The sequence below is a fragment of the Carlito syrichta genome, unplaced genomic scaffold, assembly GCF_000164805.1.
Source record: "Carlito syrichta isolate Samal-C Ts95f unplaced genomic scaffold, Tarsius_syrichta-2.0.1 Scaffold308133, whole genome shotgun sequence".
Taxonomy (NCBI): domain Eukaryota; kingdom Metazoa; phylum Chordata; class Mammalia; order Primates; family Tarsiidae; genus Carlito; species Carlito syrichta.
The window spans coordinates 575910-599929 of NW_007252229.1; the positions used below are offsets into that span (position 1 = coordinate 575910).

General features: G+C 36.2%; 1 protein-coding gene across 3 annotated transcripts in view; it reads left to right on the plus strand.

Annotated features, from left to right (window-relative positions):
• Window positions 1-24020, plus strand: part of GABRB1 (gamma-aminobutyric acid type A receptor beta1 subunit) — a 394157-nt gene that overhangs the window by 270495 nt on the left and 99642 nt on the right. For all 3 annotated transcript variants that reach the window (XM_008065016.2, XM_008065017.2, XM_008065018.2), the window contains one exon: window positions 9560-9642. In XM_008065016.2, coding sequence (XP_008063207.1) covers window positions 9560-9642 — 83 coding nt within the window. The remainder of the gene's footprint in view (window positions 1-9559; window positions 9643-24020) is intronic.

A 24020-nucleotide genomic window follows, 5' to 3' on the forward strand; every position in this document is an offset into this window, starting at 1 on the left:
GGAAAATGTTTCTGATATTAAGATTCTAAGGGAAGAAAAGAGAATCCTAAATATGATCACCAACATGCAAAAGGTCCTAATACATGGGGGAGAGATTGAAATGAAGCATACCTCAGTGTTAATGGTTGTGCTAGAAATAGCATTTCTCCACTCATTTCAGAATATCTTGTTTTATTTTTTGCTTATTTAAAAAAAATAAGACTGTCCTGAGACCTGCTTGTATTCTCATAGGAAGCTGGGAATGTTGTACTATTTATACTTGTTCCCTGCTTGTTTTAGGTTTTGTTTGTTTCCTCAACATAAAGCCATTGTTCTCAGACAACACAGTATTTTAATGCTCTATCACTCTTGAATCTTATTTTACTCCTTCAGGAATACCATTTCAAGATGACTCTACTTTTCAGTAAAGGCATCAGCTCTTTGTTCTGGGGTAGATAATCATATTGCAAAGCAGTAGAACAGGTTTGCAAAAAGGCCCAAAAATTAAGAGCCATGAAAGAAGATCTATATATTTACTTTACCTCCTGATCCTGTCTGAGTCCTTGATTGACTATCTTGTACTTACTGATTTACTAAGGCATGGCATGCCATTCCAGGTGAACATTTTCCTTGGCTTCTACTTTTATGTCAATATCTAGGTCCCTTCCCCATGTTTAGGGGCTTGTTATTGTTTTAAACTGCTAAAACAGATGCTACACTTGATTTTAGCCAAAAGGCGGAGAAGTAATTGTAATTATTTTCATTCCACACAGTTTGTTCCTGATAGTCAAGGGATGGAAAAAATAAGCTCAGATTTGGAGGAGGTAACCTTATTTTTTTCTGTTCCCTGATACATATTTCTGCTCACTGGTATCTAGAAAATATTAAACATGGTGGACATGTAATATATACACTCATACTCCACAGAAATAGAAATATAATGATATGATTTAGGAAGAATAGTCTGTCTTGAACTCATCTAGGCATCCATGGTAAAACATGACTAGGACTGACACTGGAAACTTGACAAGGGCCTGTTTATTACTGTTGCCCTATTCCTTAGTAGTGTGTGTGTGTGTGTGTGTGTGTGTGTGTGTGTGTGTGTGTGTGTGTGTGTGTGTTTTCCCAACCTCATCCCCCACTCTGATTTATGGGCTGTTTTTTATACTTACCCAGTAGTTCATGAATCACTCTGGCCCAACAGAAATGAACAGTAATGAGCCCATTTATGCAGCACTTGGTACGTAGCTAATTATCTGAAAATGACTGCCTGAGAAGAGTGTCATTAGCATTCAGCACTGTCTACAGAATAGAGTGGAAGAAGAAATTAGAAATAGGGAATCAACAAATTAAAAAAATAAGAGTAGCCATGAGAATGTTACTTATTCAGTGTGGATGTGGGGTATAATTCAGGATAAGGTACATAAGTGGTCATCATACATATATAAGTGGTCATCATACATATATACATATAAGATGTGGGGTATAATTCAGGATTAGGTACATAAGTGGTCATCATGCAGATGAAGTTTGGGCCTCCCACTGGTCCTCACTTTGTTTGATTTGGGATCAGGTACCCTTATTGATGCCATGTATCCTCCTTCCCACCCCTGGCAGTATCCCACTACTCCCAATCCTTTTCTTATAGTATTATGATAAATGTTTAGAGTCTGCTTATGAGTGAGAACATGTGGTACTCAGTTCTTCGTTTCTGTGATGCATCATTGAGTATGATAGACTCTAAATCCATCCAAGTTGCTGAATTGTCCTTCTTTATAGCTGTGCAATATTCTTTTCTTTTCTTTTCTTTTCTTTTCTTTTCTTTTTTTTTTTTTTGAGTTGGAGTCTCACTCCTTCACCCAGGCTGGAGTGCAGTGGCACACATGCACATGGCCACCCCAGCGTCGACCTGCTGGGCTCCAGCGATCCTTCTTCCTCAGCCTTCCAAGTAGCCAGAACTACAGACGTGCTCTACTACGCCCAGCTATTTTTTTATTTTATTGTAGAGACGAGGTCTCGCCAAGTTGCCCGGGCTGGTCTTGAACCCGCGGGCTCAAGCAATTCACTCGCCTCAGCCTCCCAAAGTGCTGGAATTACAGGCTAAGCTACCAGCCCAGCCTAGCTGTGTAATATTCTATTGTGTATATGTACCACATTTATTTATCCAGGAATTCCCTTTCTGGAAATACACCCAGAGGAACTCTGTGGATTTTTAAAGCATCACCAAAGAATACCTAATATTTTGCTTAATAGGTGAACAGTTAAGTCAATCATGGGGTATAGTATTCATTAAAATTGTGGTCATGGAGTGTTCCTAAGGCCCAAGAAAGTTTTTACCTATGAAATGCTGCATACAATGTAATTTCAACTTTATTAAAACAGTACACTTAGAAAAAACAAAATTAGTAATAAAACTGTGGTAATAAGGTTATGGGTCATTTTCATTGTTTTAACTATAATTTATTATATTTTCCTGATGTTTTAGTATGACCATGTGTTAATCTTACAATATATTTGTATTAGTAATCTTATATTTATTTATCTCTTTAAAAGCGTGTAGTCTGAAAATAATAGTACTACTATTAGTTGAGTGTCTACTCTACATCAAGCATTGAACTTGTATATGCATGTTATAACCCTCTTTTCTGTCCCTATTCAACACCACATCTCGCCTACATAATACCTTTGTTCATGGAACATTATAAACTTAGGTTAAGTCACTTTTGTTGTTTTTGAGTCAGGATCTCATTCTGTTGCCCAGGTTGCGGTGCAGTGGCACCATCATGACTCACCATAGCCTCAGCTTCCTGAGCTCAGGTGATCCTTTTGCCTCAGACTCCTAATTAGCTAGGACAGTTGTGCACCAACATATTTGGCCTTTTTGTGTGTGTGTGTGGAAACAAGGTCTTGTTATGCTGCCCATGTTGGTCTGAGCTGCTGGACTCAAGCAATCCTCCTGCCTCGGCCTTCCAAAGTGCTAGAATTACAGGTGTGAGCTACTGCTCCTGGCTAAGACCCCTTTTGTCCAAGTTGTCACCAACCAAATAAGTCCTAGACTGAATTCTCTTGCATCCCAATCCTGGGTGATATTTATGCTTTATTAATGATGTAAAATTTATCTGATGTAAGATATTTGGGTTTCTAAAATAATGGCAAAGATAATAGTTCCAAATGAGGAATAAGCATACCTTATCTATTTAGTAAAACAAATAGATAGCAGATATATCTTCTATCTTGAAAACTCACAGTATTAAAATAAAAGTTATGACACCATGAACGCATAGTTGGATATTTTTAACTGCTGTAGCCAATGCTCACAATATTGCTTGATTCCTGAAAAGTGCTCTTTCATTTTCTACTAATTATTTTCTACTAATTATTCATTGGGCAAAGAATGTCCTGAATGATTGATAACTAAACGAATACTAAAAATATGATAAAGTCAACTTTTAATTTTGTCATTTGTTTTATTGCTTATGAAATTAATTTTGCTGGACCACATGTTCTCTGCTTAGACTTATCTGGCACGAATACAATAACTGTAGAGACCTTAGCTCTTGAGTCTAGCATATCTGAATTTTAATCTCAGTATTACCATTGGTAGACTATTCAAATTTGGAAACATTTCTTAATGCTATGAAATATAAGTTTTCTTATCTTTAATATTGGCATGAAATGGCATCAACATAATAAGGCTATTAAAATAATAACGCATGGGTGATAGTCAGAATAATGGCCCCCCAAAGATTTACATGTCCTATACTATAAGAAAATGACTGACGGTACTGGGAAACTATGGGGGGGAGGGAGATGGGATTAACAGTAGCAAATATCTGTCTGGGGATGGGGAAACACCTCTTATCAACAGGGTGCCTAAATGAAACGTAATTGTATACCTAACCCTTAACTGTACCCCAAAACATCATAATAAAAAATATTAAAAAATAAAATAAAATAAACTTAAGATGGAGACTTGAAAAAAAATTAAATAAATAAATAGAGCACAACATTTTTAGGGATTTTTCTCCTCTTCTTTCTCATTTTTCTTTCATACAGATTCTATCAAGTTGTACAATTATGTTTTACAGAGATCAGGTGTAAAGTTTGGGAACCCTTCCCCATAAAGTTGAAGGTTATAGAAAAACCTCAACTGTGTGTACATAATTTGTTCATTGATTTAAGTTCATTAATTCTTATTTGCAATTGTGCCCTCTCTGTGTGTATGTGTATGCTCACATGTGTGCATGTTTGTGTATCTAGACTGTAATCTGCTTGTGGGCCAGGCCTTTTAGGGTTATATTTTGTCAGCAATGAGAGTCATGCTGCCTTCAGACAATAAATATATATTATTTGTCATTACAGTGACTCCCAAGACCAATGACCATGCAGCATAAACTTTAATAAATGAATATTACCATGACATGATTTCTGTTCACTCCAAAGTATCATGAGACCAGAGTTTCTAGCTAACAGCCCATTATAGTATTCTGACCTAACCTTCAAAATGTCAATACATTGGATTATAATATAAGCCATTCTAAATGTGTTGAAAAGAAGACAGATGAATGTTATTCTGTCGTGAATCTACCTCTGGGAAATCTGTCTGCAGAACAGTCAGTGAATGCTTTTACCTATAACTAGTTCTATCCTACTATACTTTCTTTTGCTGCCCAACAATAATAATATTTCCACACACTGGAATACAAATCTTGAGGGTAAAAAGTTAAAAACAGAATTCAAAAAATAATTCATTCTCGAAGCCCTCAACACATCTGTCTTTATACTCTTTGGCACCAATTCCTTAGAAGATTTATAACATCAACCAGCTTCAGCCACAGTGAGAATACATTTTCATGTGGGAGTGTTAATTAAGTGTAAAGGTGAGTAATCACTGCCGAGTGGTCATAGTAGGCAAGGAGAACAAATGGAACATAGAGCAATCATTCTTACAGATACTTTTTGTTGCTTTTCACCCATAAAACAGAAGAGCTGAACAGAACTCTGCCCAGGGACATCTTTCTTTTGGTTGATGATCTGGGGAATTCATGCTGAGCAATTTTCCCTCACAAAGAGCTTATGCACTCTACTCACTTACCTATAAGCATTACAAAAGCTAGAAATGCCAAGCCCTTAAATCAGCAGCATCCAACACTCTGTTGCACAGATTTCTATAGGCTAAGACATAGATTCTTGGGTATCTGTTTGCATGGGGTCTCTCTGTCTGAGTCTCAATGATTCCTTTTGAAATCTGGAACATATAGATCTCAAGATGGAAATTGTTTTACTAATGTCAGTGCTTTCCAAAGAAAGTCAGATGATTCTCTCAGCTTAAGTTCTAAGAGCTGATCATTCCTTCCCTTGCTAAACTATGATGATTTCTCAACTGTCTTTGAAATCATAGTGGAACTTGGGAGCAATAGAAGTAAACTGTCCCAGGAGATTATAGTTGAAAAAATAATGGGTTATGGTCAAGTTTTAGTGTGATGTATAGTTTCTCAAGGTGATATTACTTATATTTTTATGTCTATTGATTTCTGACCAGATTAATCATAATGGATAGTAACAATACACTTAGTCATGCTCTTCTGATGATAAAAAAGTTATCTTCTTAATGATAAAAAAGTTATTTTTATCATTAAGAAACAAGTACTTCACTATTTACAAAGATTTTTAAAAATATAACATATAAATAAAACACAACATTAAAATAAATCAGTGCTAAGATAGACTTAAGACCATAATTCTCATCACTTTACTTTCAAATTTGTATGCCCATTAAAATAGATATCAGCATTTGAACTAATATGGTGATTTTATATTAACAAAATGTGACTTTTCTTTATTTTATTTATACTTTATATATTGAGACTCCTTACCAAATTTTATTAAAATTTTCCACAGAGAAAAAAAAATGTTTGAAAACCACCATTGTAGCAGGCTTTTTTAACCTCAGCATTACTGACATTTTGGAACAGATAATTCCTTGTGGGGTCTGTCATGGGCTGGTAAGATGTTTAGCAGGATCTCTCATGTCCATCTACTGCTAGATCCCAATATCAACCCTTTAGCTCCAGGTATTGCCAAATGTCCCTTGTGGGACAAAAATCAATCCTGATTGAAAAGCATTAGCTGAGTCGTAGGATCATATTTAATAATTCCAGAGCATCTTCACATCTTCACAATTTTTAAATTCATAAGCAACTGTTAAACAAAGAATATGGTAAAGTAGTATAGTAGACAGATGAATTTAATATTTATTGTATTGTTTTACTTAGTGTTTTAATAACTATACAGACTACCAAAAAATGTTGCAGACTATTTTTAAACAGCAGAAGATTTTCGTGATATATTGTTAAGTGAATAAATTAATCAACCCATACAATTATGGGAACAGCAAGCAAAGTGTTTTTGTAAAACACTTTGAAAAAAATTTTAAATTAAACTTTAAAACTCTTGTTTCTCTTGCTTAATACTTAAATAAATTCAGTTAAGTTGACCAATGTCCTGTGTAGGAAAGACCTAAGAAAAAGGTGACTATATTTCTGTTAGTTTAGTACAAATGACCAAATCAATAAGTCATCTTGGCAGCCTCAAAAAATGCTTTGCTGTATATTCGGAGCATCTTCATAAATATACATTATGCATATATATGTATCTAGCAATATGTCAGTATATAATCTGTATATACATATGATGTATTTATACTGTGCTACAGTATATCTGAATGCTTTCATTTGAAAAAAAAGAAATTAAAAAACAACACAAATATCCACCAAAGGATGATTAGGAAAATAAATTATGGCATTTCCATACAGCTGGACATATTGTGGTGGGGTTTTTTTGTTTTGTTTTTGTTTTTTTTTTTTGAGTTGGAGTCTCACTCTGCCGCCCAGACTAGAGTGCAGCGGCTGCTCTGGGCCACCGCAGCCTCGACCTGCTGGGCTCCGGCGATCCTTCCGCCTCAGCCTTCCAAGTAGCCGGAATTACAGACATGCGCTACCACGCCTGGCTGATTTCTTGATTTATTGTAGAGATGAGGTCTCGCTGCCCAGGTGGGTCTCGAACCCGCGGGCTCAGGCAATCCACTCACCTCAGCCTCCCAAATGCGTGGGATTACAGGCTGAGCCACTGAGCCCAGCTTGTGGTGCGTTTTTAAAAAATAGCTTATTGTTTACTGACAGAGTCAAACTCAAGATTATTGTTAAAGAAAATAAGCAAGGTGCAGAACAATGTGTGTGATAGGCTACTGTCTTAAGAAGCTTTTCCCCTAAGAAAACATAGCTGTGCTTCTACCTGCGTGGAGTAATTCTAGAAAAATTCAAATGTTGTAACTCCAGGGAATTAAGGTAGGAAAGGAAGATCATTTAATTTGAAATGAATTAATGACTTAAGCCTAGAATTTGAAACTAAAAAAAGGAAAAACATTGACATTGGTCTTGGTGATAATTTTTTTGATATGATACCAAAATCTCAGACAACAAAAGCAAAAATAGGCAAGTGAGACTAGATTAAACTAAAATGCTTGTGCACAGCAAAGGAAATAAACAAATGAAAAGGCAATCTATGGAATGAGAAAAAATGTTTGCAAACCAAATATCTGGTAAGAGTTAGCAGCCAACTTATATAAAGAACTCACAACTTTCAATACCAAAAATACAAATAACTCAGTTTAAAATGGGCAAAGGATCTAAATAGACACTTCTCAAAAGAAGAAATTCAGATGGTCAACAGACATATGAAAAGATGCTCAACATCTCTAGTCATCAGAGAAATGAACATCAAAACCACAAAGAAATATCACCTCACACCTGTCAGAATGACTACTAGTAAAAAGACAGCTGACAAAAGCGTTGCCAAGGGTGTGAGAGAAAAAGAACCTTTGTATACAGTGAATGGAAATGTAAATTGTAACAATTTTGATCTCCTTGCTCAAGATTGCTTTGGGTTTTTTGTGGTTCCACATGAATGTTAGAATTGTTTCTTCTCTTTCTGCTTAAAAAAAAAAATCCACCAGGATTTTGGTAGGGATTGTACTGAACCTCTATAGATTGCTTTAAGTAGTGTGGACATTTTGACAATATTAATTCTTCCAATCCATGAACTCAGAATGTCTTTCCATTTATTTGTCTTTTCACATTTCCTTCATCAATGCTTTATAATTTTCAGTGTGTAGGCCTTTCCTCTCTTTGGTCAAGTTAGTTCCTAAATAGTGTACTGCTGTTTTTGTCATTAATGCAAATAAAATTGTTTCCTTAATTTTCCTTTTGGAGAATTTGTTGTTAGTAGAAATGCCACTGATTTTTGTTTGTTGATTTTGTATCCTTTAATTTCACTGAATTTATTTATTAGTTCTAAATAGTTTATCTGTGAAGTTATAGAATTGTCTATGTATATAATTATGCCACTTTCAAACCGATGATTTTATTTTATTTTTCTTATTTAGATGTCTTTTATTTATTTTTACCTGATTTCTTTGATTGGGTCTTCAGTACCATGTTGAATAGCTGTGGAGAGTGTGAGCTTTCTTACCTTCTTCCAGATCGTATAAAAAGGCTTTCAGTTTTTTTACATTTATTGAAATGACATGATTTTATTTTATTACTATGTTATATCACATTGATTGATTCACATATATTGTTGACTCTTGCATATCCATCCTTGCATATTCATTCTTGCATCCCAGGAATAAATATTTAGTAATGGTATATAATCCTTTTAAGATACTGTTGAAGCCGGGTTCGGTGGCTCAACCTGTAATCCCACGCCTTTGGGAGGCTGAGGTGAGTGGATTGCCTGAGCCTGAGGGTTCGAGACCCGCCTGGGCAGTGAGACCTCATCTCTACAATAAATCAAAAAATCAGCCGGGTGTGGCAGCGCGCGCCTGTAATTCCGGCTACTCAGAAGGCTGAGGCGGAAGGATCGCCGGAGCCCAGCAGGTCGAGGCTGCAGTGGCCGGGAGCGACCACTGCTCTCCAGTCTGGGCGACAGAGTGAGACTCCAACTCAAAAAATATATATATATATACTGTTGAATTTAATCTGCTAGTATTTTATTGAGGATTTTTACATCTATTTCCATTAGAGATATTGGCCTGCAGTTTTCAATTCTTATATTGTCTTTGGTTTTAGAATTAGAGTGATCTGTCCTAATAAAATGAGTCTGGAAGTTTTCTCTTTTTATTTTTATTTTTTAATCACGTTTACAAAGGGCTAACATTAGTACTTCTTTGAATGTTTGGTAGAACTCACCCATGAAATCACCTGACTCTGGGCTTTTCTTTGTTGGAAAGTTTTTTTTTATTACTGATTCAGTCGTCTTATTTGTTATTGGTTTGACTGGTTTGTTCAGCTGTGTGTTCTTGATACAGTTTTGGTAGGTTGTATGTTTTTAGGAGTTTATCCATTTCCATTTATTCATCTATTATCCAATTTGTTGGCATATAATTATTTGTAATAGCCCCTTATAGTCTCACAAAATTTTTGACACCTCGTTTCTGCCAACTGGTAAACATGATTTGGAACTGGGAAGCCAGTAGATGAAATGTTATCACTTTTATGATTTTTTTTTCTCTCTCTGTCAGGATCACAACTACAGCTGCATGTATGATGGATCTTCGAAGATATCCTCTGGATGAACAGAACTGCACCCTAGAGATTGAAAGCTGTGAGTTACTGAACAAGGAAATGAGAAAGGGGGATACCTGTTTGACCCAAATAAATTCAACCTTTATCTGAGTTAATTAATTCTGTATTTTTAGCTGCACTTTCTTGCCATCCTTTCAAGGACCTCACAATCTAGTGACATTTTCCTTCTTTTGGTGGCTCAGGGGTCATTTCCAAAATTATCTTTTTGGGCAATTAGGGAAAGTCCACTTATTTTAGATCAATAAATGCATCCTTTTTCCTTCTTAGAGTTTCTCACAAAGCCTCCCAATATCCAAGCTGCATTAGTAAGAGAGAAGAAAACATTTTAACATAAACAGACTTTGTAAGATTGTTTTTGGTTCTATCATTTGTTGACCTAAAGGACTGTAAATTGTTGTCTTTGAGAAAACCACAGCATTGTAAAGTCTAGTATGAGTGATGTGTCTTTCCTCATGAAAAGAAAAAGATGATAAATGATATTCATGGGGCTTGCCTTGGGCCAAAGAATGTTTTCACGCCTAGTGATTGATTTTGATTTGTCCTCTTGAGTTGCTTTTTCATAGATTGTTTTCTTAATAATTCAAATATTGTGGCCACTAAGATTTAATCTGGTTGACTATCTTTGTGTGGTTGTTTCTCAGCCATCAACCTGCAGGTATTGAGGTCACTAATTTGTGAATACCAGAGCTAGGCCATTTGTTGGTCTTTAGAAGTCAGAGAAGGTGCGTAGTCAATTGACATCATTACTATAGTACCACTTAATATAATGAGAAGTGAACAATACTTGTTTATATTTAAACAAATACGCAATATAAGATATTTGTTTATATTGTCTGAAATACTTTCTAGCTCTAAACATTAAGAAGATAAAGAAAAATGGGAAAAGTCCAAGTAAATGTATAGTATAGTTGAAGAGTAAATGTGTTTCTCCAGTGTCTGATTATTAAACAATTACATTAATTTTCTAGTTCCATTGTATAGAGACATAGAAAAAAATGTTTATATAGATATAGGTTTAGTTGTAGACATTGATCTACTACAATAAAAACCTGGAGTGAACAAGAAAATGCATGAACTGCTCTTTAATATTCTAATTTTAAAGCATATTATATGAAGAGGTTGGTAAGTTGTAACTTTCGGGTTAAATGCTAAAATGACCAAATTCAAACCATAGAAATAAAATACAAACTCCATCATTTATTAATGGCTAATAACATGTTATAACATTAGTTCAGCAAGTAAACCCTCATGTTTGAAATATATACAGAAAGAGAAGGCTAACTCATAAATTGTTTTTTATCCTTGACCACTCTTCCATTGACTTTGTGATTTTTTTTTACCTTGACTTCTGCTAGACAGCATTTGGATATGATAACCTACTGACATTGCAAGACTTTGTAGCTTGCATCATTTGTTTAAAAGAGGAATGCATTTTGAATTGATTCTGTGCTGTACATTGTAAGTGCTGAAATTATCAGCATTTTCTCCCAAAATACATATTTTAATATAATGCATATTGAGTTTTTCTACTGTTATGGGTTGACATTTTTCTTTAAGTTGGTAAATTTCATGCTGAATATTCTTATCAATTACTTTAGTCCATTTGTTATATCACATTATAGCCAAAACTATAAATGAAGTAAGAATTAAATGTAGTTTTTGTGGGGCATGGATGGGGGAAGCCCAGACAGCCAGTTAGGTCAAAGTAATTATAAAATATAGTGTCAGACAATAGGTGGTAACCTAGGCATATGAAAATCACTGAAGCAATTCAGTAAGCTGCAACCAGTTGTCTGGACATATGGATGAACATAGTAACTGAGACTCTAAAATCAGCTAATATGTAAGATTTTAGGCAGATGGTAACTGTCATCAAAGTGAGCTAGCAGCTGGTCACAGAACTGCAAGCACTAAAGATACTTACCTAAAGCAAAGCTGAAACTCAGGACTGTAAGAATTTGTATAATGAAGAGTCTACAGAGGCAGGAACTTGGTAGAACAGGAAAAAACACAGAACTGCCTTCTATTTGCCAGACTAGAGCTAGGCATTATGTAACACCTCTGTGATGAACTTTCTAACAACATTTGAGAGATGACGTGTCTGAGGCTCAGAGAAGTAAAATAGCTCACCCAGGTATATAGAGAAAGGATAGGGGTGGAACAGAAATTCAGATCCAGAAGTCTACATCCCATCACAGAATTCTGCAATCAACAGGTGGGTAAGGGAACATAACATCAATAATTAGAAATACGGCACCAATCAGAAGCCGAGTGCAGTGGCTCATGCCTGTATTCCCAGCATTTTGAGAGGCCAAGGCAGGAGGATCACTTGTGTTGAGGAGTTCAAGACCAGCCTGGGCAAAATAGTGAGACCTCACCTACTAAAAGAGGCTAAGAATATACTTGTGTAAGTTACGAAGCAAGATTTTTAAGTAAGACCCTTTCAATTTTCCTGTTTTGGGGGCAGAAAGAACCTTGGGTGATCTCTGTGCTTCATACTGCTGCAGAAGGTGACCATGATTTCTTGTGTTATTTCTGACATATATAATATAGTAATAAAAATTTAAATAAAGCAAGAAAAAAATCAAAAAATTAGCCAGGTATGGTGGCATGTGCCTGTAGTCCCAGCTAATCGGGAGATTGAGGTGGGAGGATCACTTGAGCCCAGGAGTCTCAAGACTGGTTAACTGATTGTACCACTGCACTCCAGTCTGTGTGATACTGGGAGACAGCAAATCAAAACAAAAAATGTATGGCACCAATCAGGACCTCTTTCAGCTAGGTTGGAAATGCTGAGTTAACCAAAGACTGGCCTGTGTTTCCTAAATTATTCCTGATAAAAGTCAGAATAGATCCCAGAAACTTGTAGCAGAACTTTGCTTTTAGATCACTGATGCTACCTTTAAAAAAATCAGGTGACAACATTGCTTAGCTTTAACATTTTATTTAAAATGTATACCTTTTAACAATAAAGAAATCATTGTAAAAAGATCTTAAATCTTAAAGATTAATAATTTTAAGCATAATAATAATTTTAAGTATAATAAAGAGTAATAATTTTAAGTCGAGCAGCATATGCCAATATGGAGTTTGAATGAGCTTTGCTTGTTTCTACCTAAGTATATAATCCATATGTTGCTAAATACTAATAAATACTGAATTGGTTGTTCACCTATTTTTTAACTTCATAAAGAAACAGTTATTTTCTGAAACAGCTCTTCCTGAATTGACAATGTACCAAGACAATACTGAGCTTCAAAGTGATTACAAATGAGAGGCTCTGGTGTCAGCTGGAAAATAAGAATAATAAAGTAGACATTCCACCAATGTAAGATTGAACCAATCATACTTTTGTGACCAGTGGAGTGGAAACTTTGCCTGCATTACAAAATTGACTAGTCTGCATGCTCACAATCCCAAGGCTGGTGAAATGTTTTCCTTGGTTAGGTCCTTTGAGACAAATTAAAGATGTTTTGCTTATCTTTATGTCATCTAATCAAGTAAAATTGAAAAGGCCATAAAGGCTTGTTAAATTGAAAATTTGCTTGAACTTGGTGCAGATTAATAGCTTTGTAGCCTTGGGGTACTATAAAACAAGTTAATGGCATATAGAAAAATCAATCAAGGAATTTGGTTTAACGAGGATTTAGAATTTGAAATCAATAATGCTATCATGTGAAGGCTTGATAGCCACAGCCTTGTGGAGATGCGGAAAGAGATTGGAAAAATGATCATGAAGGAGTCAGGTGTCTTTGCCTGTTCTCTGCAGCTCAAATTAAGGGACATCTGGACCCTAATCTCACCCTCTCACTATCAACAAATGTTGTCACCTCGTCACCTTTCACTACACACACACACACACACACACACACACACACACACACACACACACAGACACACAGAAGAGGAAAAAGAGGCCATTTCAGGCTGAAATCTCACACTATTCTCACCCATCTTCTTCTAAACTTCATTATTCTTTATTCTGAGTTGGTTTTGGCTTTCTGTATTTTGGAGAAAGATGTGTTCCTAGTTATTTCCTAGGGTAACCCTACCCTGTGTTCAGAATTTCCTCTCTCTCATCTTCCCCTGGGAATTGGCTGTCTTGAGTTCACACACGCCTCACCCCCATCGCTCAGATACTCAATCTCACCATTTCTACCTCTTTTCTCGGAGCCATAAACAAACTGGAAGCTCTTCTCATCTTAAAATACCTCCACTCTACCCCCTCAGCTTAATAGCAATTTTTCCTCATCTCTCGACTTTCTTTTTCTCCACACTACTTGAAAGAATGGTCTATCTCTGTCATCTACTGCCTCAACTTCCTTTCAACCCACTGCAATCTGGCAACTGCCTACCCACCTCCTGCCTCTGCTGAGACTGTTCTCAGAAAGGTCATAAAGGGCCTCTTCACATTCCATCTTTGTCATGTGATTCCCAAATTTATATCTCCATCTCAGATCTCTTCTGAGCCCCAGATTGATGTACTAGTACTCTTCTGTTCTTATGTTTCAAAGGCATCTTTAAATTCAATTTGCTCAAACTCTACTCTGAATTTTTCCCTCCCAAATGAATTTCTTTCCCCATGTCCTTTATCTCACTATCCAACCAGAATCTTGGGATTCAGGGTTGCCATCTCTCTCTTCCCCACACTCCCCTTATCCAATTTGTTGTCAAGTACCATCCATTCTACCTGCAAAATTATCTATCAATTTCACTGACCTTGGACCATTGTAGCTGTCTTTGTATTGGTCTTCTTGTTTCCGTTCTTGACACACTTCAACTCAATCCATACTCAGCAGCCCTAGTAATCTTACAAGACGTAAATTGAATCATATTCTTTCTCTGCCTTAAAATATTCAAAGACTTTCCATTACTCTGGGGAAACTGTCCACAGTCCTTATTTGCTCTTCAAACTCTGATCTCCCTTGATATCTACTCTCATCAGTTGCCATCTTCTCCTGCTTACTACAATTATATCCACAGACTTCTGTTTCTTGCAGACCAAGCTTTCTCTCACCTCATCATCTTCACTATATGCTTCTTCTGGCTGAAATGCTTTTCCTCACCGTGGTTCTTTTGACTTTCCTCTTCCCCTCAGTTCTTACCTTACATGTCACCTTTAATAAGAGGCTTTCCTGAGAATCCAGCCTAAATTAGGAACCCATAGTTATTCTCTTTCAAAATACTGTTAGCTGCCCATGGCTGCAGTCTGAAAGTTTGTGTCACACCAAAATTCCTATGTTGAAATCTAACCCCCAATATGATGGTATTAGGATGTGGGGCCTTTGGAGGTGATTAGGTTAAGAGGATGAAGCCATCATGAACGGGATTACAGTGGTGCCTTCTTATTTGTAGTTTTTATTTTTGTCTGAAAATATTACATAAAAAATTCCAGAAATAAACATTCACAATGTTTAGGAGATTTCATCTGGCTACTTACAATAGCATAGTAATATTTATTTCCTAAGGTAACCCTACCCTGTGTTCAGAATTTCATCTCTCTCCTCTTCCTCGGGGAATTGGCTGTCTTGAGTCCATCCACACCTTACCCCAATCGTTCGGATACTCAATCTCGCCTTTTCTACCACTTTTCTCGGAGCCATTCCATCTCGTCTGGGACATGAAGCATTCTTTTGTTCAGTGTATCCATGGGAATATGCTGTCTACCCTGACTGCCCATGTAGACAACTACATCATCTGCTCCTGACATCCAGGACCACCCAAAACAGATGATGTCTTTCTGATGTAGCTTCAGAAGATTGATAGATACCTAATGATGTCACAGTGTTTACGCCATTGACCTCACTTCATCTCATCATATAGGCATTGTGTCTCACATCATCATAAGAAGAAAGGTGAGTGCAAATAATATGATATTTTGAAAAAGAGAGATAGAACACATTCACATAACTTTTATTACCTTATATTGTTACAATTGTTCAATTTTATTATGGTTATCATTGTTAATCTCTTATTATGCCTACTTTAAAAATTAAATTTTATTGTATGTACATATGTATGTATGTATAGAAAAAGACAGTCTAGGTAGTATTCAGTATTATCTGGAGTTTCAGGTGCATCTTGAAATGTATCCCCTGAAGATAAGAAATACTACTGGAGCACTTTTATAAAAGAGGCCCCAAAGATAAAAGAGGACCTAGAAAGTTGTCTTGTCTCTTCCACCAGATGAGGACACAGAAGTGTCCATCTGTGAACCAGAAAATGGGCCCTTTCCAGATAACAATATATACTGGCACCTTAATCTTGGACTTCACAGGTCACAGAACCTTGAGAAACAAACGGCTGTTGTTTATAAGCTACTCAATTTATGGTGTTTTGTTATAGTAGCCCAAATGAACTAAGATACTCATAAAATACTCGGGAGTATTTGTTTGTTTTCATGTTTATAATTTCTTCTCCCTGTGGAATTACAAACTTCCCTTGAGGAAACGGATCATTGTTTTGTTTACCATCCAATAATTAAAACCTAGCCTAGTACCTGACAATAAATATATGTGGAGTGAATACGTACTAAATTTCTTAACTCCAAATTTTCAAGTCTTTTGACTTTTGGAAGATAAGTCTAGTTTTACATTTTTCAAATAAGATTCAAGGCTTTTAATAAAATATTATTGTATGTGTGCAATTTTATATTTATGTTTTGAAATTATCTTATCTGGTCATGGTGGAGCAAGCCTGTAGTCACAACTATTTAGGAGGCTTAGGTGGGAAGATCGATTGAGTCCAGGAGTTCAAGTCTAGCTTGGACAACATAAAGACCCTATCTTAAAACAAAAAGACCGTTTCAGAAATTTAAGATTGTAAATATGCTGACCAATAGCCAGATAAGGGATGATCTAACATTTTCATTACTTTGGGAATTTTGATAGGCCAGTAAATATAAAGAAACTACTATTTTTTTTTCCTCACCACAAGTAATTATATTCTTCCTACATGAATTACAGCCAAGTTGTCAAACAAAGATAATATTTATTGATACCTGTTTATTTTGATACTGCTTTCTTATTTTTAAAAAAATGCTTCAACAATTTTTAACCTAGGCATTCTTAATGTATTCAATTTAATGAACTACTCACTCAATCTGTTAGTCTCAGAATATTGTCATTGTGTTAAATTTCAAGTCTTGGTAGTAACAACATGTACACAGAATGTCAGCCAACAATCATGTTTAATTGTTTCCAAAATTAAGTTCTGGCTACAAAAATTGCACATAAGAAAAATCTGTTAAAAAAAAAATGGCTTACCCGTGAAAAATTTCTGAGAAAATGTGAGGTTTACAAAACTGAAATGCTAACTTTTATCTAAGTTAATTGCTACTGCAACACCTGAAAATAAAATGTTAAAAGTGCGGTATCCAGACATAATACATGAGTAGTTTTACAAAGGCCTGTCCTTGTATTGCCACATCTGGAGAATTGGTCCAGTTCTTACTGCTGTGTTAAGATCATTCATTGAGAAAGGAGATCAAGATTTCTAGGAGGAAAAACATAGAGAGGCATAACAGTTATTCTGAATGTTTTAGTATGCTATCGTATAGCAAATAAAGCTATGTTCAGTGCTGTCCGTGTATATTACTCAGAGAAATAAAGCCAATAAGAAAGAGAGACGAGAGGGTGATGGTGAAATAAGGAATTGGTTCATGTAGTTATGGAGGCTGACAATATCCAAATTTACAGGATGAGTCAGCAAACAGGAGAGAGCACGTGGTGTAGTTCCTGTCCCGGTCCAACAGTCTGAGACCCAAGAGAGCTGATGGTATTGTTTCAGTCTGAAAGGCAGCAGACTAAAGATTCAGAAAGTGTTGATGTTTCGATCTGAGTCCAAAAGTGGGGGAAAAAACCCTGATTTTCCCTCCTTTGAAGGGCATCAGGCAGAAAGAATTCTCTTTTCTGAGGGGAGCCTCCATTTATTTGTTCTATTCAAGCCTTTAACTGATTGGGTGATCTCCACTCACATTAGGAAATGCAATCAGCTTTGTTCAGTTCACTGATTTAAATGTTAATCTCCTCCAAAAACACCCTCACAGAAACTCTCAGAATAATGTTTGCCCACTGGGCACCTTGAGGCCCAGTCAAGTTGACACATGACATGAGCCACCACAACCAAAATGCTAGATGTGAATTCATTCAATCAAATTCAGCCAGCGTTTTTTAAGTAATGACACGTGGCTCTTTGTACTAATAAAATATAGCAACAACAAGCAGACAATGGACAGAAGTTGCAGGAAGGAAGGTAGATTTCAAATTTAAGGAAATTACTTCCAGTGAACCACAGTATCTATTCAAGAAATGGGTTCCTGCTTAAGAAAGAACTTCCCCTAAAACAGAGACACTTCAACTCATTAGAAATGACCACCTACCAGTAATAATATAGAAGGCATTCCTCATTGAGAAGCCAGTTTAATTTTATGAACTCCAAGGTCTCTTTCAGCCCTGAAATCTAGAACTCTGGGAGTTTATTAAATTTAGTTACATCACCAATAAATTGCCTTATGTGCTTGCCTAACATACTGATTCTAAAGTGATCATCATTTAGAAAAGAAGTTAGAAAAGAGAAAATATATATCTATATTATGAATACATGAACATATACTCACAAAAAAATATGAAATATAGGACAATTACTAGCAAAAGCCTTTAAACCATTCTTACTTTATTGCTGCCTGCCAAATCATTAATTTTGATCTGAAATAATGTAGAAACAGCATTCACAACAAGCTGCCCACTTTCTATTCATGGATGCTAAACACCAAAAATAACAGAAGTAAATTGAACTTCATGAATGATTCATGATTTTCCTTGCTATATGTCCCCATTGTCAAGGAAATTTGCAGCATTGGATATCTCCTTAGATAAATTTGATTTTGCCATATTCAGTAGACTACTTAATGAAAATGAATATTTCACATTTATGTTCATAGAAATGTTAATGAATTTTAGTGCCTGTAGCTTTTTTGACAAGCAGAGGGGTGGGTGTAGAAAGGAAGGAAATATTTTCTGAATTAATTTATTCCTTTTTCCAGACTGCTTCTTTGAAACTGTGAAAAAGCTCTTTCTCTGAAAAGTATCTGATCTTTTAAAGTTATAAAATAAAAGCCAGTGGGGGAATGGATTTCCTTTTATGGAAATTAGTTTTGCAATCAACTCGACTATAAAGTTAGCCTTATAGCTGTTCACTTCTACCCTCTGCAGTTTATTTTTCATGCTTGGGTAAGTGGCTGTGTAGATTGATGAGGATATCTCTGATTTACAGATTTAGACTTCTGGAAGTTTCTTCTCCCGTTAGTGTTATAATAGATCATCACTTTGCTATTCGGTTCGAAAGAGAAAGTGTAAAATAAAGCTAGTTCTGTTCATCTAAAGGTGTTAAGGAATAACCAAACACTTAAAGACACATATTATAATGGATCTTTGATCTTATATTACTGGTCACTCTTACTGAACTAAGACTTTGGTTCACTTGAGGTCCAAACTTGATAACAATGATATCTAATATTTATGGATTATATATGAGGTAGGACAGACACTTTATGAAGATTTCCCATTGATTCCTCATCGTAAGAAGGAAATCAAGGCATCAAGCTAGTAACTTGCTTCAAGTCTCAAAACTATACTGAGAATTCAAATGAGATTTTAACTCAGGCAATCTACCTGGCAAGTTTAAGATTTAGTCCTTATAGCCTCTTAAGAAAACTACTTCTCAATGCTATCCTCACAAACCCCTTTTCTCCAGCTGCACACTGTTCATGATTTGGGAGGGTTTTAGGTGTACTCCATCTGGACAGGAAGCAGATACCTGAGCACAAAGCACATTTCAGTTTTCCTTCTCTCTATGAAATCTGTCCCAATTCAGTTCTCAAGTGGGCTTTTATTTTCTGACATTTTTGGCAGCTAACCTGAATATTGGAATATTTTAGGAATGACCATTATTTTATCAAATCACTTCTACAAAGGCAGTAGATTACACAATGGTCAGAAATCTCTTCTAAATGGCTCTCTTCTAAATGGCTGCCAATACCACTTCCCTAAGTCATTTTCGCGTGGTGCTGGGCCTTCCTGTTGCAGTGGTGCTATAGTGTCAAGGTACAGTCATTATTAAAAATAGTGATACATGAACATCTGTAACTTTGGAACTGGACATATATACTCATAAGGGGTCTTGACCTGGATTATTCCATGAACCACATCCACATAGGAATCATGAGACATATATATAATGTAGCTTTCATATAGGTGTCAATTTCCACATGTTAATTGCTTTATTCTCAACTTTAAGATCAAAGATTGTTAGAGGGAGCATTTAAAAAGATATTGTTAACATAACTCTACCCCAGACCAACAGCATCAGAATTTGTGGAAGGTGAATCCTGGCATAAGCTCCCTGACTGACTCCAATATGCAACTATATTTGACAGTCACTGCTTTAAGGCCACTATGCTTTGATTTTTTTTTTCCTGTCCTTTCCTTTAACCTCCTCTTTGAATATACCCTATTCTCTAAATGGGAAGCAGAATAGAAACATAGAAATGAGAGGAGAAAGTACAGCAAAGAACAGAAAATAATATGATTTTCAAAGAAAGAAATCATTGAAACGATCAAAGAAAAAATATTAAACAATTCTTTTCTTTATTTTCTCTAGCAGAAGGCTCAATTATTTTTTTCTTCAAAAGTGTATTTCTTGAAATAGGTAGACCAATGGACCCTGCCTTACAAACTGGAGTTCAGTGCTTCAACCAGATGTTCAAATCCATGAAATAAGCAGTCAAGTTGTTACAGAATGCCACATATTAATAAGAATGTGATTAGTGAATATTAATTTGTACAATGACCTTGTAGCAAGAGGAGTTTTCTGTAATTGGGAGACAGAGGCACTGGCTGCTCTAGCAACATTCTCCATCATGTAAAACACTTACTTATTTTTATTTTTTATGTAAAATACTTTTTAAAAACTAATTAAAACTTACACTTTAATGAATAGAGAGCAATGGGCTTTACAGGGAGAGTTGACCAAACTGAAATAAAGCACAGTCTATTTGTTTTCAACCATAAAAAATAATATAAGAATAATTTCTGTGTTAATCTCCATCCTGCCACACCCTGTCCTGTAGGTACTCAGATATATCAGAGAACTCCCACTAGATGACTATGTGGATTCCAAATTAATGGTATTTTCAGTACAGTACTTGGGTTATGCAGACCTACAATTCAGACAAAAAAAAAATCTTACTGATTAGAGCCAAGGCACTGCCTGCTCTCACCTTAGGTACCACCAGAGCAGAAACCCATCACCTGTCTAAGATACTCCCTGTGGAGATTGTCAAAGATTCGTTCCTGTGCAAACAGGGTCTTGTGAGAATGCAGATTGGGTGAGCCTGGGCTGGAAACTGAGAGTCTGTATTTCTAAAATGTTCTCACATGATGCTGGTGCTGTTGGTCACTTTTGAATACTAAAAATCTGGAGATAGTTAAAAACAAAAAAAACCTGTCCCACCTGTGCACCTCAGTCCACTTTCCCAGCCTGTTTGCTTCCTACTGAGATTTAAATAATTAGCTAAAAGCCTTTGTTATACTGGTTGCTCAGCACTTGATTCAAGAAAGTTTGAGTTTCAAATTAATTGAGTCAGAGAAGTCTTTTTCAGGTGACCAGAAACACTGATATCTGAACAGCTCAAATTTTGTTAAGTAACATGTGTGGCTTTTTTTCTATGTGAAGGATTTCCAGGAATACAGTATGTCATTAGTACTCTTAAACTCACATTAAACAGAATATTTTGGTTAAAAATTTTTGGGTAAAAAGAATTTATTTTAATGAATAAAAATATCACTTAAAAACACCATATCTGATTTTATTTGACCCTATGTCCACAAACGAGAGGTTTTTAGTGGAAAGCGTACAAAGTTATACCCTAGCTATCTGAGGTCTGGGATTGGGTGCATCCTTCTGAAAAGCACAAGTTTTCCAGACTTTATCTTAAATATTCTTGATGCAAATCTTTCTCAATAGAGAGCTCTAAAGAGCATTTATCCTTTTTTGATGATTCAAGGTCATATCTGTGAGCATATCTCAAGACGTGCTGAAGCTCACTTCACGTGAAGTAAAAGGCAGATGTAAAGGACTTGTACCCTGTTCCTCCTGGTGACCTCAAAACCTACTTTTTTGTGTCTTCCTGGGTAGAGTGATGAACCACCTTTCTATATAGTTAATGAGTCAACAGAAGAAAAGTCCATATCTACTCACTTAGGACTATTTACCCGACTTAGGATATAGGTGTTTCCAGAATAGTGCTCATTTTAAGTAACCTCACTCCTGCACTAGGAATTGGTCATCATTGTATCATGAATTGTTAGCTTCAGTGCTGCAGGTCACTCACCCATCATCTTCCTTCATCCTGACTACTGTGGTGATGGGTGCTCCAAGGTCACCTGTGCTCGCTCTGTAGCCAGTTGAGTCAATGTGTTTTCTACACATACTGCCCTATTCTCGTGGTTGTTGCCATTATTTTATCTCTTCTTCTCTGAATCTGTACATGTTAAAGATGTCCAAATAGCACCTTGTTCTTTTAGAGAGAAAGTGTTTTACATAACCATCATCTGATTTTAGAGTGGAAGTATTTGGAAGTGTACTTCCACCTGCCCCAAGAAACACAAAGTAATACTCTACCTGTTGCCTTTCTGATTATTTATGTCAAACCTTTAATCTGTCTGCATGATAAAAGGATCAAGCCTGACTCTGCTACATTTTCACAGCTTCCTGGCCAGTCTATATAGTTACAATAAAATTGAATTTTCTTCCTAGTTTCCTACTGTGATACAAGGTTGTAATATTATTCTACTTAAAGTTTTACTGTGAAGACAATTGCGTGTATAAGAAATGTTGAAATTCTATTCTTTGTTTCATTTAAGAATAAATTGTGACCATAGAATGATAATAATAATATGACTGGCAGTAGCAAAGACTAAGGAAAAAGCATGTTGAGATAGGGTGTCTCAGATACCATTCACATGCTAGGAAGACCATGAGAAAAGCAGTCGGAGGATAGGCCAAGATGAGGGGTATGTTGAATACATCTGGAGACATGAATGTGGGTTTAAGCAGGGCAAAGGTAACACAGAACACCAGCTCTGAGACTTAGGAACTACTCTCTCTGAATTCACGTGGGAAGTACCTTCTTTGTTTGTTTGTTTGTTTGTTTATGTCAGGGTCTCACTCTGTCACTCAGGCTGGAGTGCAGTGGTGCAATCACAGCTCACCACAGCATCAAACTCCTGGGCTCAGGCGATCCTCCCATCTCAACCTCCTCAGTAGCTGAGACTACAGGCGTGCACCACCACGCCTGGCTTATTTTTTGATTTTTGGTAAAGATGAGGTCTTGCTATGTTGCCTACGCTGTTCTCAAACTCTTGGTCTCAAGCAATCCTCTTGCCTTGGCCTCTCAAAGCACTGGGATTATAGGCTTGTCTATTTTAGACATTCAGGATCTATCCTACAAGTAAACTGGTCTTTCTGAACCAAACCTCTGAGGAAATGCCACCGATTAAATGAAAGAAGGCTGAAGGTGGACCCCAGTTCAATTTTTAACATTTTAAATGTATATTGTCTGTGAGACATCTGAGTGGAGATATTAAGGGAAAGTTTAAGTCTGGAGGTCAGAGGGGAGGTCCTATCTGGAAATATAAATGTTCAATTTCTAAGCTTTTTAGCTATATTCAAACCCATGAATCTGGATGGTATCCTCAAGATAAGGAGTGTAGCTTAATAAGAAGTCTGAGTGCTAAGACCATGGTCAAACCACTGTGTAAAGGTTGGGAAGATGATAGAAAACACAAGTATGGCAAGTACATTATAAATAATAACTCATTTAATCTCAACAATGACTATCAGTAGGTTCTGTTGTTCCCATTCTACCAATAAGGCAGTACTTTTTTCCATTTCATCATTGAGGAAGTGATGGCATCACATAACTTGTCCATGTTCATAATTGGCAGAACCAGATCAGCAAAGGGAACAGAGAGGGATGGTCGTGACATAGGAGGAAACCTGGGAGGGAAAGTTATGCTGGAAGCCAAAGTAAATGTGTTCTGGAAAAAGAGGCATTCACCTGGAACAACTGTCCCTGAGAAAGCAGGTAAGAAAGAACTGATGACTGACAGGTGGATTTAGCAACATGGTGTGCCAAGAGTGAATATCTGAATGAGGTGGATGGAAACTAGTCCTAGAGATGATTACAGTTATGAAGGGAAGGAGACACAGTCAAAACGGGAACAAATTAATGATCCATAGGGTCTGATGGGGTATAGGATTATTGGAGTTGGGATACTAGAGAAAATTAGATGGGAATATAAGGGTAGTCAGACAGTAAGTTGTATAAAATTGATA